Source organism: Opisthocomus hoazin, chromosome 3, assembly GCF_030867145.1.
Source record: "Opisthocomus hoazin isolate bOpiHoa1 chromosome 3, bOpiHoa1.hap1, whole genome shotgun sequence".
Classification (NCBI taxonomy): domain Eukaryota; kingdom Metazoa; phylum Chordata; class Aves; order Opisthocomiformes; family Opisthocomidae; genus Opisthocomus; species Opisthocomus hoazin.
In genome coordinates, this window is record NC_134416.1 from 42,789,699 (window position 1) to 42,807,259 (window position 17,561).

Consider the following 17,561-nt stretch of genomic DNA (forward strand, 5'->3'; position numbering starts at 1 on the left):
TTAAGACATTCATGGCATCTAATATACTTAAAGTCATTTGTGACACATGAATGAAGTTTGGATTTAGGCTACTGTCATTCATACGTCTAATTTGTCATTGTAAATTCAGATTTGGAAGTGCTTTTTCCATTCCATTCCAGCACTCCCGTTGCAAGTCCTCTGGCAACAGCATTACAGTAAATCAGACTACTAGTTCATTTATCAGTTATCAGTCATTCATATTGCCTTCTTTTCTGAACTAACCAGACCTTTTTATAAAGCTGTGCAGCCAACATGGTATGAAGAACCACAAGTAACTGTGGCTTAGACTAAAAGAAAACTTACTGATGTAAATCAATCAGGTAACAACCACGTACTTGATTTTCCTACAAGTGAAGAGAAATGGACCGCAGTACCATAAATGCACTTCTGCATTCATTTGCTTTTTCTTAATAATGCTGTAAGAGAAGTTAGAGATATACACATGTAGATCCTTAAGACTGGAGATTCATCCTTGTTTTTGAAAGTGCTCTGCTAAACAGCATTAATTACTCTGTCTGTTTTAACCAAGGAATTCTGTCTGTCACTTGTAACTGCAAACATATTTTCCATTTCTTCAGTTCTCTAGAATGATGCAGTATTTTTAGCCACAGGTTACAGGAGAACTCAACCACAGAAGTGAATGACATTTTCAGGATGGGGAGAACCTTAAATCTGATGTTCACTGGGCTCATTTACAGACACAAGTAAACATTAACAATCTTGACTAGTTTAAGCTTGAGGAGAAGAGGGTTTGAATCCTACTTTGATAAAACTGGTGAAGAACAGAACCTGGAACTCATTCTGACACAGTTGAGAGGAGAGCTGGGAACAAATCATTTGGTTCAAGAAAAAAGAGGAACAGGGGTATGGAAATAGCGTATCAATTCACAGCTAGGCATTGGAGCCAGGAGTTTCCTGCTGATGAGAACAGAAACAATTTATCAGAAGAAGGATGAGGCTGAGCACCAACCTGCAACTTTCACCAACTTAAGAATTAACTGGAAACGGTGGGACTTGGTGAAAATATCTTCCAGATCTGGGCATTTTTAAGGCTTCCTGAATGCACGTTAGTGGGTACACTAAAACAGGCATCTCACAAATGTACAGCTGGCTGACAACAAACCGATTAAAGCATCTTCAGTAGCTCAGGGGATCTCCACGAGGACACCATCTCTCTCTGCAGTTTTCTGAGTAGCTCCATCTGTGTTAGAGGGCGGAGAGGCTTTTGAGGTTTCTATGATGTAAATTATTCAATCTGTAAGAGCAGCAAGGTTTCTGTTCCAGTTAAAATCTAAACACGCTTACCTTGACAATGTCTACTTAATTCATGAAAAAAATACATGTTAGAGAAATTGAACACTCTGTAGTAGAAAGATACAGCAAGCATTTAGCAGGAAAAAATAAATAGTTCAAAAGGAGAGGTAAAACTATGTATTTTCATGATGTTATTCCTGCTTTATAATGCACTACAGTTTCAAGCTTTAGAACTTCTCAGCTTTTTATTCTTTGATTGTGGAGACTAGACTTCCGAAAGCGTTTTTCTCTATACACTCCATTTGCACAGATTCCCATTTCCAAAATGCATTTAGACATATTGCGAGCTCTTTTGAATCCATCTGAAAATCTGCATTTGGTGGTTTTATTTTTGTTTCTTTTGAAGGGATGTACAAGGCTGACAAGGATTTACGTGTCTCCTCATTTCCACTGTGGCTTGTGCTGAGCTTCTGCTGCATAAGCTCCCGAAGCACTTTGTTCACATGAGGTTCTGGGAACTGCCGATAGAGCAGTGAAGCTACAGCATTCCCAGAACAGCACAAAGTATTCAAGGCTCAATCAAAGGCAAAAACTGAAGTTGGGTGAGAAAGACTGCCATTTGTTCCAATCTCCCTTGAAAATATGATCATAGCATGGTTTTGCTTCCTTGACTCTTTTTATTCAAAATGTCTGACACTAACAGAGTAACTTTACTGTAGAGTAGTGAGAAACTGGATTATCAGCAGTGGCATGTTAGAAAAGATTGAGAAAAATTTTTTTCTTAAGATCTTGTTTTCAATGAAATCTTGGACAGGAATTCCTCCCCTACACAGAGCTAACTTTCATCTGTCTGCTGAAGAGGACTTCCATGTCCCACTTTCTTCACAATCACCTAAATGTGCCTTTCTACACTTTTCATCCCATGCTCCCACATCATCTCCCCCACTATAAAAACATTTCAGGAACTTTCTGCTCATAGTTCATCTTCCAATTATCATTCTTGCTTTGCTTTATCTATAGCTTCTTTGGTGTGTGTCAAAACCCTCCTTAGGGGAGTTCCATTTGGCTCATTGTCAAACATATGCTCTTTATATGTGTTTATACTTACTCTCAGTCAAAACTTCTGTCCTGGTGAAATAAAAAAACTTGTCTCTCAACTCCTTTTGGAGAGATCTGTGAAAGAACCAACTATGATTATTCAAGAGAGTCACTCTCAACATTAATGACTGTTTTACAATAATCTACCTTTTGCATTTCATAATATTTTTAATTTTACCACTTCAGGATGTGAATTTCTGTAAAGCATATTTGTCTGGCAGAAACTGGTTGTTTTATTAAGTAGAAAACTTTCCTTTTTCCTTTCCTCTTACTGTAGTGCTGGCATGCACTAGGTGGAAGGGGTTCACTGCTGCTTTTGCTTGAACCTATCAATATGAAGAGCCGACATGTAAAAGAATGACTTTCAGCAACTTTAATGAGAGCTAGAGGGCATTCAGCAACTCATAAGAACAAGTCCCAAATCACCACCGGATTAAAAAAAAAAAAAAAAAAATCATCTATCTGAGCTAAGACTACATGCAAAGTATGGCTGTGTCTGAAGAAAGACAAGATGATAAGAAGTACAGTAAAAAGTAAAAAGACTAAAATAAAATCTTTTACTACCTTTTTATTAGCAGGGTCTTAAGCACTCTGTATGTTCCTGAGATCAGAGAATGGTGATTAAATACAGCTTACCGCTGTCTTTTATACACCTGCCAAAGGCACAGATCTGTAGCGAGATCACAAAGATATCACTGGTCACACACGAAAAAAACAAATAGCCCACGGCATACTAAAACCTGTCACAGTGCTGCTGGCACTGCCCTGTTAAGGAATTGCAGGTCTCACTAAGTGTAGCAGTGTATGATCTGAAACCTGCTGGCACACACTTTAGGAAGGTATGCATTAACTGTGCTCGACAGATGAGGAGAAAACTGTTTCATCTAAAACAAATCTGAGCTGCTTTAAGATTCAAAGTGAGACATTCTCCATTTGCTATTGCCCAAATTCTGTTTTCAAGGCAAAATACATTAAATAAAAAGAAGTAAGAAACTTTCTTCTTTCCGACCAATGAAAAAGACGAAATTTACACAAAATCGATGCTATTAACATTATTTTTCATTTTGCTTTACTGTGACCCATAAAGCTTACAAATGCCTCCCTATGCTGACATCCCTAGCAAAGATACCATGTCCAGTATGAGCAAAGGCAGTGAAAACTTCATTATGCTGTCCTGCTGGCACCCCTGAAAAGATGGCCTGGAGAAAACACTGGCAAAAAGATCACTTTGGTCTTCACACTACCATGGCCACCAACCTTGACCCTCCTAGTATAACATAAAAGCTGGAAATTAGGACTAATATGGAGATGGTATTTTTATATTGATGCTAACATTTCATATAAACCATAACGACGCTTGCCCTCATCTGACTTGCAGTGAATTTCAAAAGTCACCTAGAGGTGAAATCTCTGTATCATATTATGTCTTGAACCATGCAGTCACTTACTACTGCTCCTTTACATTACTCGTCTAGAAACAAAAACATGCAGTTCATTTCCCCACACAGATAAACATAACAGGCTCTTTGCCCCAAAATGACTGCTTAGCAATTAACTATGGGACTGAATGAATAAAATATATTCTGCTTCAATACTCATGAGTTCAAAAGATCTGACATACTACGTTGTATCACAGAATTATTATTTGTGAAATAATAAATGACACGGCCATCACAATTGCTTCTCATTTGATTTAACACTGAAGTTTGATACCAAGAGATACAACTGAGTACTAGGATTTTTACTGACATTTCATATCAATTTCCACCGCATTACACCCACAATAAATTAACAGACTATTATTTCAAAACAATCCAGATTTCTGTGTATTTTAAATACCCTCCTAATAAAGAACTGAAGGCCCTTATTTCTTATGCTTTGGTAAGATCATATAATCATGGGATAACCTAAGTTGAAAAGAATCTCTGGAGGTCATCTGGTAAAACCTTCACTCCTAGCAGGGCCAAATTCAACATCAGATACACTTCAGTCAGATCAGGTTTTTCAGAGCTATGTTCAGCTGATGTCTGAATTTATTTAAGGATGGAGTTTCCACAGCTTCGCTGGAAAACATGATCCAATGTATGACTAGTGTCACTGTGAACTTTTTTTTCCTAATATTTAATCATAATTTCCCCCTCGTTGCATCCTGGGTCCACTGTCTCTCCTCTTTTCACAAGCACATCAAGACCATCTGACCAATATCTGTACTGAATGCGTGAACTGATTCCAGCCCTGTTCAAGTGAAGTACAAAACCTCCACCCACTTTTCTTGCGAAATATCAGGGCCAATGATCTGTGCAACTGGTTTGATTCTCTCTTTACACACCTAATCAAATTAATTTATTTATGTGGCAAAGTAATTTGGATATCATAGAAGAGCCAAAATGCAACACTTTTACCTGAAAAATTACACAATTGTGATTTTATTACTTTTTTATCAACTTCCCAGGTTGTTCACAAAACTAAAGGATCCACTTTATACCTGTAAGACACATGCAATTCAGCAAGTTTGCTGATGACACCAAACTGGGAGGTGTGGTAGATACACCAGAAGGCTGTGCTGCCATTCAGCATGACCTGGACAGGCTGGAAAGTTGGGCAGAGAGGAACCTGATGAGGTTCAACAAAGGCAAATGCAGGGTCCTGCACCTGGGGAGGAACAACCCCAGGCATCAGTACAGGCTTGGGGTGGACCTGCTGGAGAGCAGCTCTGCGGAGAGGGACCTGGGTGTCCTGGTAGATGACAGGTTAACCATGAGCCAGCAGTGTGCCCTGGCTGCCAAGAAAGCCAATGGGATCCTGGGGTGCATCAAGAAGAGTGTGGCCAGCAGGACGAGGGAGGTTCTCCTTCCCCTCTACACTGCCCTGGTGAGGCCTCATCTGGACTACTCTGTCCAGTTCTGGGCTCCCCAGTTCAAGAAAGATGAGGAGCTACTGGAGAGAGTCCAGCGGAGGGCTACGAGGATGGTGAGGGGACTGGAGCATCTCCCCTACGAGGAGAGGCTGAGGGAGCTGGGCTTGTTCAGCCTGAAGAAGAGAAGGCTGAGAGGGGACCTTATAAATGCTTATAAATATCTGAAGGGTGGGTGTCAGGAGGATGGGGCCAAGCTCTTTTCAGTAGTGCCCAGCAACAGGACAAGTGTCAATGGGCACAAACTGAGGCACAGGAAGTTCCGTCTGAACATGAGGAAGAACTTCTTCCCTCTGAGGGTGACGGAGCACTGGAACAGGCTGCCCAGGGAGGTTGTGGAGTCTCCTTCTCTGGAGATATTCAAGACCCACCTGGACAAGGTCCTGTGCAGCCTGCTGTAGGTGACCCTGCTTCGGCACGAGGGCTGGACTAGATGACCCACAGAGGTCCCTTCCAACCCCAACCATTCTGTGATTCTGTGATTCTGTGATGTAGGATACATAGAGATTGAGAACATGAGCTAAGATTACCTAGTCTTACAAGTTTTTATTTTGGATCCAAACCTCACAAAATCAGCAAGATTTAAACACCATCTAACCAATTGCAAGTGCAGTACATCCCATATGATCTCTAAATATAAACCCACTGTGTCTTCAAGTTCTGCAAGTCCTATCCAAATTCCATCTGGATCCAACAATACTACCCTGAATTTCAGTGATGTCCAAACACACAATCTTTGTTTCCTAGTCCTAAGAATTATGTCATTGCAGAATGCAGCAGATCTTTAAACAGAAGCAGAGCAGCAGCATGTTCCAATATTCTTATAATAATTATTTCCAAAACTTACTGATCTTATAGACAGGAAGGATAGCTGTATAATTCCCAATTTTCAGTGAATTTATTGTCATTATTATCATTGAGATCTTAACTCTTTCACTTCATCACTGCAAAAATATTCATTAAATATTTATATGATGATTGATGATTAGTCATAGGAAGCGGCAAGGAATTGAAGACAAATAGCCTGGTGTGGTGAATGACGCCTAAAACTAAGCAAGAGTTGCATGGCTTCTTTAAGAAATTAATCCAGCTCAGAAGTTTCAGAGAGCTCTGAAAGTCCAGGGTTCCTCAAGTTTTGAGTCCCCAACTTTGGATCACTGAACTAAGAGAATTATTACGTGCAGCTTTGGCAGGAGGAGATTTCACTACCGAGGCTGAATTCCTGGTGCATGGAGTGGTTAAACACTACAGTACTGATGCACTGGGAACATGTGTTTTGCTAACAGGTATCTCCCAACAATCTTGCGACAAACCAAAAACACAAAGTGAAAAACACATACTGCTAGTTGTTACTCTTGTGTCCCTGATGAGAGAGCTCCTCAAAAAGATACAGTCTCTTGCATTTTTTTGGATTGCAAAGATTTAACTTGAGTAGTTCTATTGGATTCATTGTACTACTTCCAATCTTAACATTAAATCTATTATACATGCAAATGTATCAGCCTCCTAGGCACAGCCACCAGCAACAGTTACGTGTTTTGGGGGTGTTGATTGAGTTACTGGAGCAAATCACCATGCCCACATCAGCTGCCATAACGGAACGGGAAACATCCTGCAACCGGGGCTAAAATCCCAAGCCTCCTCCATCCCTGTTAGTACAATAGGCACCCCCTCATACCTCCTCCCCCTTTATCAGTGGACAGATGCTTCATCTCCAGATCAATGGGCCAGTGATTCTTCTACCAACATAAAAAGATGCAGCAATTTACCGGTTCAAAGATTTTACTTTCTCAAATTTATCAAATCCCTTGAATCCCTGAGCTGTTAACCTAATAGCTGCTATCTGTCAGTTCTAACATACACGCACAGAGCACCAAAATCATAAGTTTGAGTTTCCGGCTTTAGAAAGCATCTTAAAACAAGATGAAAAACTACGCATACCATATATCACTTCCCCACATTACCGCTGAAATTCCAGTATGTACAGTAACAAATGATTTAGTGTTATCATTTAGTCTAATGGATATAGTCTCATTTCCAAGTGTAAAGATTTACAAACATCAGTACAATTAATGCTAATGGCAAACACAAACAGAAATATTCCAAATATTAAGCAAAGAATTAGTTTGTTAAAATGACCAACTGCACTCCCCAATCAGCAGTCAGAGCACTAAATGCAGAAGCAGCGTTTCCACTAAAACCATTTCCCGGTGCGGTCTGCTGACACTTAAATGATTTGGAAAGTAACAGGTTAAACAGGGAACAGCCTGTTTCACACTCACCATACAGGGTAAAGCACACATTTCTAAATCAAGACCTGTACAATGAACACAGTGCAGAGAAGTCCAAGGATAAACAAATGAAATGAGTTCGTCACTCATCGTCAAAGCAATGAAGGAGACTTAGCCATGCGCTTTCCATTAATCTTCTCTTCACAGCTTTGAAAATCTTATTTGGGATCTCCGCCCCTTAGAGTTCTTTGTGCTTGCATATCCATATACTTCTAGATACCAAAAACTTTCACTTACAGTAAATGTTGAAGCAAAATTATCCTGCAATGATAGTTTCTCAGAAACACATTTTCAAAGCAGCATGACGGTTTTCACTGTGTGACACATATTAACATCAATTGGATTCACGCAGCTAAATGCCTCTGCAATTCGTTGTCAATTTACCCCTTCCAGAATTTAATATTTTTTGAATTTGTTTTATTTTCCAAACATTTTCATGTTGCAGTATTTTATGACATGGTAGCTACACTAGCACACACACCATCTCTAGCAGCTACTTTAATTTTCTAGTACTGACAAGGCCAACATCTGAGACTTCTGGGGCACCAGTAAGAATTATGGCCATAATCCAAAGGATTCATGTAAACTTCTGATATATTTTCCTCATGTGTACATAGTTCCTAATAGTCTTAATGACAGATTTATGCACAAAAAAGATACTCGCGCAGTTCTGAGTTCTTAGCTTGATGACTTTGGAAATGGCATATGACAATGCTTCAGTCAGGAAGAGCAAAACAGTGAAAGACCACATGGGGTTTTTTTGGGGGGACACACGATATAGCTCTCCTTACATAAAATTCCTTTGGCTTTCAGAAGCAGAATCCACCTGCAGAGGTTCAAGGAAACCATGAAGCTAACAGCTTTCCCTGAACTCGTGTCACCTAGCCCCCCATCTCGGTGATTTTTTCCAGAATCCTGCATTACACACAATGATTTGGATTCATGGTGAAGAATCAGGTTATCATTAAATGATAGAAGACTAACTACAGACTGTCCTTGGGATTACTGAATTCAATGTCAAAATGGTTTTATTATAAAATGTAAAAGCTGTCAGTCAGAAATAAACACTTTCATGGATCCAAACTTAACTGAAAACTGATATTAATGTCATTCTTCTGTCAAAATCCTCCAACTGACAAACCGCTAAAAATTACAAGTTAAAATACTTAATGTATTATCATTAGAGAAAGAGTATTTTATCAACTGCCATGCAGTAACTGTTGTGCTCTTAATCTTGTAATTCTTCATCCTAGTAACATACAAACTTGCAACCCAGGCGTGTTAGAGAAGTTAGGCAGTTAGAGAAGACGACAGTTCTAAGGAATCAAGAAACCGTGCTTTGAGGCCACTGAACACTGCATCTTTCTTTAGAACAAGAACCAAATCTTTGGCATGAACATGTTTCCAGGAATTTGGCTTTTTTACTTCACATCATCTTATACCAAAGAGAATCTACATAGCACATGTATGCTATAAAAGATGTTGCCAACTTGTTTTGTAAGATATCTCTTTCTCAGGCAATACCTAAAGGTTAATCTTAAAGTTAAGCCCAAACTGTTCCCAGCTCCTTTTCTGACGTGACCAGAGCCTAAGGTGAACAACTTCCTTTTTTAAAATACTGGCCCATCTGTCTCCTTTTCTGAAGTTTTTACTCAAGTCGTACAAATTATCTGTACTTCTGAAACACTACACATTAGCTCTACAAGTGCTTTAGGTTTTGTAACATTTTATGTAATGTAGTCCGCAGTCACTAATACCTCTTGCACCCCTCCGTAAATGGATGTGAGGTAAAATAAATCTCACTTAAGGCCAGCAATATCCAGGGATGCGGTTTTGTTGTGCATGCTTTATGCTCATGACCTCTGAGATATTGGAAAAAGATCTAAAACCACCTGTGTTGACAACTTCTACAGACACAAACTGAAAGCTACCACCACCGACATTGTGCAAAGCACTTGAGCTTTAAGTTCATGTCTACCAGGTTGCTTCTCAGATCTAAAACAAGACTTTTATTTTCAAATGAAAATAAATTATAATGAAAGCATTTTGCCACAGTGACATTTATCAGTGCCTGAAAGATGTGGATATGACAGTGGAACATTATTATAAAACAGGTAAATACAGCAGAAAAAACCTACATATTAAAGTAATTTTTGAAAGTTGTTACATCTTCCAATAGGTCTTTTATAAAATACAAATCATCTTCTGGAAGACTTTATATGCATTTCTCTGCAGATTATGGTGGCTGTTCACACTTTGCTTCAACTGTATAGCCTCCAAGTAATTCTACAGAATAGTAAATAAAGTTATTAGAACCTTCATAACTGGCAGAGATATATGTTTGAAGAAAAAGGGTTTGTTTCTCTTCCTGCACGCACTGAAGTAAATTAGGAGTGATTCTGCTGTAGTCGATAGGACCATGACTGCAAAACTGATGCAAAACAAGGCAACAAAAAAAAAAAAAAAAAAAAAAAGCCCAGAAATACAAAACAAAGCTTTCCTGACACTAAAAGTACAAATCACACATCTTCTCTGCTTTCTGGCAAGGTAGTGCCAGCAATGTAGTTATACCTCCCTCAGCTCCATCACACTAAAGCACATCTGAGCAAGGTCCAGACTGGCACTGGAAACAATAGAGGTACACCAGTTTACACAGGCTGAGAATCCAGCACAAAGCCTTGAAAATGAATGAGGATCTTCAAATGAAGTAACTGTATGTATCGCATTTAAGTGCATTGCCTCTGAAACGGAAGTGATTTCAAAGTGCTGTAACAGAAAACTAGAAAGATTAGGAAAGGACTAGGAATCAAAAAAACCCAGCAGCGAATGCATCCCACTTTTCTTCTTTACAGACAGACACACACAAGGAGCAGCACTCCTCTTAAGAACGATCATGTGGCGAAATGATGACTCTGAGTCACTAGAAAAAATCTTTTGAAATAGTCTTGGGACCAGGGACTACTGCTAAAGGAAGAGCACTATTTTACCATGCGGCTAGTGAGCCAGAGGAAGGTTTATTATTGTTTGGTAGTGTTTTGCCTCCACAACTCTCTTCCCCGAAACAAACATGCCAAGTTCAGTAAACAAAGAAGCTGCGCCGCTCTGTCCTTCCAGCCGCACACCGAGGGGTGTCCGACCGGAGCAAAGGGATCCCGGGAAAAGTCACGGGGGTGGGCAGGCAGATCCCGCGCTCGCAAAGGTTAAGGAAAGGAGCAAGAGGAGGCGGAGACGCTGTGCTCCCCGCACCCCTGCGCACCGCGCCGAGACGGGAGGGAGGCAGGCGGCCGGCGGCGCCCAGCAGTGCCCGGCCCCGGCCCCGAGGAGCCGCCCCGCGGGCACCGGCTGCCGACCGAGCGGCCGCACCGGCCTCCTCCTCCTCCTCAGCGCCCACCTGCAGCAGACGGGGGAAGCCTCTCCCCCCCCGGCAAGCAGCGACGGCAGCCGCCCGGCCTCAGGCGCCGCAGCCCCCGGCCCGGCCCGGCCCGCCGCCTCCCCCCTCCCCGGCCGCTCTCGCCCCACGCCGCGTCCCCCTCGCGTCCCGCTGCAAAACTTCGGGGCGGGCGGCTGGGGGCGAGGGGCGGGCGGGCCGGCGCCGGCAGCTCCGCCGCCGAGGCAGCGCCCGTCCCCCGCCCGTCCCCCCCGCGAAGCCGAAGCCCCCCGGCCGGGCACTCACCAGCTGCAGCGAGCAGAGGAAGATGAGCGTGCAGCGACCCGTGCAGCAGCCCATGGTGGCCGCCGGAGAGCCGCCGCTTCTCCTCTCCTTCCCTCCCGCGCTGGCGCGGCGGCGGAGGCGAAGCGGGGGGCTCACCGCATCCGGACGGAGCGGTCGGCCGGGTGTGTCCCCCGCCGCTCGCTGCTCCCCCGCCTTTGTCCGGGGGGTTTCTCCCCGGCGACAGGAGGGAGGGCGCGGAGGTCAGCGCGGCCCCGGGGAGCGGAGCCGGCAGCAAGGGGCTCTGCCCGGCGCGGCGCGGGTCTGGCTCTGGCGCTGGGGACGGGGGTGGGCGTGTGCGGAGCGGGGCGGGGGTGGGCAGAGGGAACGCGGGCGGGGTGGCGGGGGGCTGGCGGTGGGGTGGGGGTGCTGCGGGGGCTGGGGGCTGCCGCGGGCGGGCGCGCGGGTGCGACGGGGAGAGGAGCGGCGGCGGGCTCTCCTCGGGGCGCCGTGCCGCGGGAGGGGGCGCGGAGAGTCCCCGGGTGGGCGGTTTGCGGGGATCTCGGAGGCTCCGGGGACAGCGGCGGCTCCCGGGCAGCTCGGCGCCGGCCGCTTGTTGCGAACGCCCGGGGAAAGTTCAAGGCGCTCGGGCGGCTGAGGCGGGGAGGGGCGGGGAAGGGCGCAGCCCGCCCGTGCGGCGGCCGGGAAAGCCCGGGGGCGGGCGGCGGGCCATTGTTGGCGGCCGGAGGAGGCGGGGAGGGGGGAGCCACAGCGGGCGAGGGGCGGCAGCCGGGCGGTGGCTCCTCAGGGAGCCCCTGAGGCAGAGGCCAGGTGCCCGCTCGCAGGGAGGCGGGCGGTACCTCAGGGAGCCCCGTTCTCTCCCTCCCTGGCGCTCCCCGCTGCGCGGCGGGCGGTGAGGGGCCGGGGTGCAGGCGGCCGGCGCTCGGGTGGTTCAGTCCCCTCCCGGCCGCGGACGGGCGGTGCTGCCGGAGGGGCTTTCTCTCCCCCCCAGCGCCATTGTGCTGAGAGGCCGCCGGCGCCCGCCGTCCCTGGCCGGAGTGGAGCGGGAACGGGGAGAGGGGCTGGGCCCCGCCGGTGACCTCTCTCAAACGGGTAAATGCGCTCCGAGTGCTGCAACGAACTCCTGCCTGTGAGGAGACAGATGGACAACCGCTGCTGTCCACAACCGCTGCTGTCCGGAGCCACGCCACGGGCAGCTGAGAGAAGAAGCATCACGGAATCATATCCTAGTTTGGGTTGGAAGGGAGCTTTAGAGGTCATCTAGCCCAATGCCCCTGCAGTGAGCAGGGACATCTTCAACCACACCAGGTTGCTCAGAGCCCCGTCCAACCTGGCCTTGAATGTTTCCAGGGATGGAGCCTCTACCACCTCTCTGGGCAACCTGTTCCGCTGTTTCACCACCCTCATCGTAAAAAATTTCTTCCTTATATCTAGCCTAAATCCACCCTCTTTTAGTTTAAATCCATTATCCCTTGTCCTGTCACTCCATGCCCTTGTAAAAAGTCCCTCTCCAGCTCTCTTGTGGGTCTTCTTTTACTGGAAGGCTGCAATAAGGTCTCCCCACAGCCTTCTCTTCTCCAGGCTGAACAGCCCCAACTCTCTCAGCCTTTCCTCACAGGAGAGGTGCTCCAGCCCTTGGATTATTTTTGTGGCCCTCCTCTGCAGCCGCTCCAACAGCTCCACGTGCTTCTTGTGCTGGGGTCTCCAGAGCTGGACTCCAGGTGGGGTCTCACCAGAGCAGTGCAGAGGGGCAGAATCCCTTCCCTTGATCTGCTGGCCACGCTTCTCTTGATGCAGCCCAGGATACGGTTGGCCTTCTGGGCTGCGAGGTCACATTGCCGGCTCAGGTTCAGCTTCTCATCAACCAACACCACCAAGTCCTTCTCCTCAGGGCTGGTCTCAACCCATTCTCCACCCAGCCTGTATTTCTGCTTGGGATTGCCCAGACCCTTGTCCCGACCTTGCACTTGGCCTTGTTGAACTTCATGAGGTTTGCATGGGCCCACCTCTCAAGCCTGTCAAGGTCAGTAGAGATACTGTGGTCCCGACATCTATAGATGGGACTTTAGTCATAGACAAGTAATGTTTTGGGGAGGAATAATAGATACAAATATACATGCTGTCTCTTAAAAAGATTTTTACACATGGATGAAGTGTCAGCTACCTTTTTTTTTTCTCTGTCCCAACAAAATACGAATAGATTATATAATTATTTTTTACAAGCATTAAGGCACATTCCACTCACCAGACAGTGCTTTCCTGCAGCCTGTTACCAGCTGCTGCTCCATGATACACAGACTTCTGCCAAAGAACACTGCAGCTTGCCCTGAGAAAAAAAGCTACCTTCTGCAAGGCGTTTTAGCAAGATATCTGATTAACGTCTCTATGAAATACACAGTATTGTATCCCCAAACTACACAGAACTTTTATGCATTAAATGGTAGCGACAATAGTCAAATAATTACAAAACTACTGCGTTGTATTGTGTCAGATTAGATTGGGAAAGCTGCTTTTTCTTACCACTTCCCTTTTAAGTAGGAAAGTATTTAGATAGTTTTATCTACCAAACCGAAGGAAAGAAAACCAAGTAAGAACCAGATTCTGCTCATCCAGGATATGTATTTGACTAGGTATGTATGTTAGGAGTGCAAAATACAACCCACATTCTACAATAGACAAAACTTCAATAAAACAGCCGGAGATTTGTATTTCTATGTATGGCTTTTAAGATAAAATTCTACGTGGGGCTAAACTTTACTTAAATTACATGTTCTGAGAACATACATATTTTGAGGGATGAATACTTGAAGATATGGAAGTAAATTGAAAAGGTGATAGTTGCCAAAAATACCTTGTGCCAGCTTGCACTGGTAAATTTTATGGATAATTGGTTTTTTTATACAGAGGACTTGGAGCAGGCATCATCTCTCTGGACCTCACTGAAGTATTTAATACACTATCATCAGATGCTTTTTAGTTCAACCCAATAATACAGGGATTAATAATAAGAATTGCAGGGTGGTTAAGGAACCAGATAAATGACATGCCAAGAGCTAGTGCTGAAGAGATTTTATTTGTACTCACCACATTCAGCCCCTGCTTGTACATCAGTGAGATGAGGTCCATAACTCTTCCCCCTCTATTTCTCCCCAGGGGTAGTGCTCTTCTGAGAAGTAGCTAAATCCTTACCTTTCCTTCTCGAAAGAAGGCAGATACCTTCCAGTACTAGGATAGTAGCTGGCATTAACCCATGCTCTTTGTTAAGGAGGAACTGTCTGAAGACCTGGATAAGCTACATGAGGCACTTTTCACCTGTCCAAGTCATTGTTTCAACAACCTGCAGAACGAAGTGGGTATTGCTGTTTCAGAGACAAGCAGTGTTCAAGCTGTATTCCAGACTATAAGAGGCAGAAAATTCATTTAAAAAAAAAAATCAACAAAACAAACAAAAAAAAATGGAAAAAAGAGATAGACAATATTATTTCTGTATAGACAGTTTAACTCACCCACCTTCACAATTTCTAATTTGTGTGTTACTGAACGTGAATTCCAGAGCCGGTAACTTCCAGAGCATGTAAAAGTAAGTCTCAGAAGTGATATCTAAAAAGAAAAAAAAACCCAGCCCTTTACCAAAACACTGGCATCGTTGCCTATCCTTATAAATTATGGAAATTCCTATTGTTACTGAGAGAAGTTTCATGGAGCTCTACAAATCTCTAACATTTTGCTGTTTTCTTTCTCACGTTCCTGAAGTATTTTGCAATTTCTGTCCTCCAGTGAGCCAAAACTGATCCCAAAATGAAAGAGACAGTTGTGTAAAGCAGATTTATTCCGAAGTATAAGGTTCTACAACCAAAAAGCTGTTACCTGGTCAGGGAAGCAGTAAAAAAAAAGGTTAATTAGCAAGAGAGTACTGTAGAACATGACTTCCACAGGAGCACAAGGAACTAAGCTATTGGGATTCAATTGCCCTACAGCTCAAAGCACTGGGCGTAGGAAGTATACAGGAGAGACAGCCTGGGTCAGGAGGAGGTTAAAGACAAAGTACGGTTATGAGAAGGCGTAGGATTCCTCTAACATATCAGAGAATGAAATATAAGTATAATTTAATGTACAAAGCAAAGCGGAAGGACTGTATTTTACAGAATTCTCTACCCATGAATTGGGTAGAGAAGCCGATAGTCAAATAACCATAGAAACTCATTTCCAAGTTCATAATGAAGATAGCCCTAATATAGCACTGTGCATGCCAAGTAGGGAAGAGCATGGGGTAAGCACTAAAAAGCCCTGTGGACTAGTTTAATGCCTAACAAGATGCACTGTACGAATGCAAATTTACGGCGCTTGAAAAGAAAGGATGTGCTCAAAAGCTTTATGATACATTCATGTAGACATGACCATACCCTGACATAATTGTATGACTCCTTATGCTAAAGCCGTAACCGTAGGCCGTCAGAGCTTGTGCTTTTCATCGCACTGCACTCAAAGCAGAAAACCAAAGTTGTTCACACTTACAGAAAAATAGAATCACAATGTCTGTAAGAGATATTGCAACTACGTAGTAGAAACTTCTGTTTCCTATAGGTTTATTCCTTGGGAGGTTGTATTCTTCAGAATCAAAGATGGGAAAATTTTAGGTTTTTAAGAACTAAAACTATCCATAAAAGATCTCATATCAAGAGGACGAAAGGAAAGTCATAATATTTGGCTGTCCGTGTAGCTCTTTAACGGTGCGTACTATTCACCTAATAAGCTTTTTACTTGTGTGCCTGTGCTGGAGTTTTCCTCCACCTGCACCAGACTCACGTGGTCACTGGCCTGGGCTCAAGCAGGTGCATTGTGTTAATCGTGCCCACTGGACTACGGCAATGGCCACCGGTGACAGCAGAAACACTTCCTTCACAGCCTGACTTTGCCATCTCCAATCATGAATATAATTCAGAGGAAATTACTGGAAAAAATGGGTAAGAGTGTCACAGGGTAAACCTAATCCTGTAAAGACTTCTGTATTTATTTAACTTTGAACACTGAGAGTAGCCCTCGATATCGTGCAGAGATTAGGTAAATACATTCAGGGTCTGCAGAATCAGAGCTCGAGACCAGATTCCCGTGGCCCCAGATTTCACCTTTACTTTTGGCATTTAATGCAGAAAGACTGGGAATCAGAAGCTTTTTAATTACTTTTTAAGCTTTACCAGAATGAGAGAGGATACAGGGATCAAAATATGCCTCCATATAGCTATCAACAGGTCACACCTCGCTCAGATGTACAGTTGTAACAGCTTAGAAAAACATTCCACTCTGTATTCCCCAAGCAGTCTTGAAATACCTCAAGCAAACTAGAAGCCCCATGAAATTTAATATACCTTTAAAGACAAATGAGGGTTTCAAGATACTATCAGTGTTTTTAGTAAATCCTATTTTCAATTTATCCTTCTGAGGGCAGATACACAATATAATGATCTAATTTTTCATTTCAATGTTAACACCTGCTGCTAGGAAAATGTATTCTTTATTAAAATGTAAGTATTTTATGGAATGGACATATGTGTCCATTGTGGATGATGGTTTTTATTTTTAAAATTGTGTTTCAAATGATCAGGCCCAATGTGAGGAACCAGGCTCAGGCGCAGACCCTGGACGGCTGGGCAGGGGATGGGGACAGGTCAGGACATTGGCCCGCGGGCCGGGCCCATGGCCACACAGGGCAGGGCTGTGGGGGTGGGGACAGGTCAAGATGTCGGCTGGCGGGCCAGGCCCGTGGCCAGGCAGGGCAGGGCCGTGGGGATGGGGACAGGTCAAGATGTCGGCCCGCGGGCCAGGCCCATGGCCGGGCAGGGCAGGGCCGTGGGGATGGGGACAGGTCAAGATGTCGGCTGGCGGGCCAGGCCCGTGGCCAGGCAGGGCAGGGCCGTGGGGATGGGGACCAGCCTGGCTGTGGTGTCGCTGGGCCAGGGACTGAGGGCCTGTGGGGGCTGGCATGGGGCCTGGGGCCATGGGCAGGGTGGGCAGAGACAGGCAGGGCCCTCCAGGCCCAGACAGCGTGGAAGCAGTTTTGAAAACCAGAGTGCTTTTAGGACACAGACTTACCCGCTGTGACCCATTCTGGTTTGTCAGGAGCAGACTCCAGCTCATCTTTGGGAACAGCCAGGCTAGAATAAAGCAAAAGATCTTTGCAGCTGTCTCTCGTATTAATTACAGGAACAAAAAGCTGACATATAATAAAGCTTTCTTCTTCTTTGCAGGTCAGTAAGTGATTCGTTTTGAACCATTCAATGTAAATAAACATTGCTACAATCCTCAATTTTAACAT

General features: G+C 44.5%; 1 protein-coding gene across 2 annotated transcripts in view; it reads right to left on the minus strand.

Annotated features, from left to right (window-relative positions):
• Window positions 1–11,559, minus strand: part of NKAIN3 (sodium/potassium transporting ATPase interacting 3) — a 383,671-nt gene extending 372,112 nt beyond the window's left edge. For both annotated transcript variants that reach the window (XM_075416080.1, XM_075416079.1), the window contains exon 1: window positions 11,252–11,559. In XM_075416080.1, the coding sequence (XP_075272195.1) occupies window positions 11,252–11,305 (54 nt within the window). In that variant the 5' untranslated portion in view covers window positions 11,306–11,559. The remainder of the gene's footprint in view (window positions 1–11,251) is intronic.
• Between the last annotated feature and the right edge of the window lie 6,002 nt (window positions 11,560–17,561).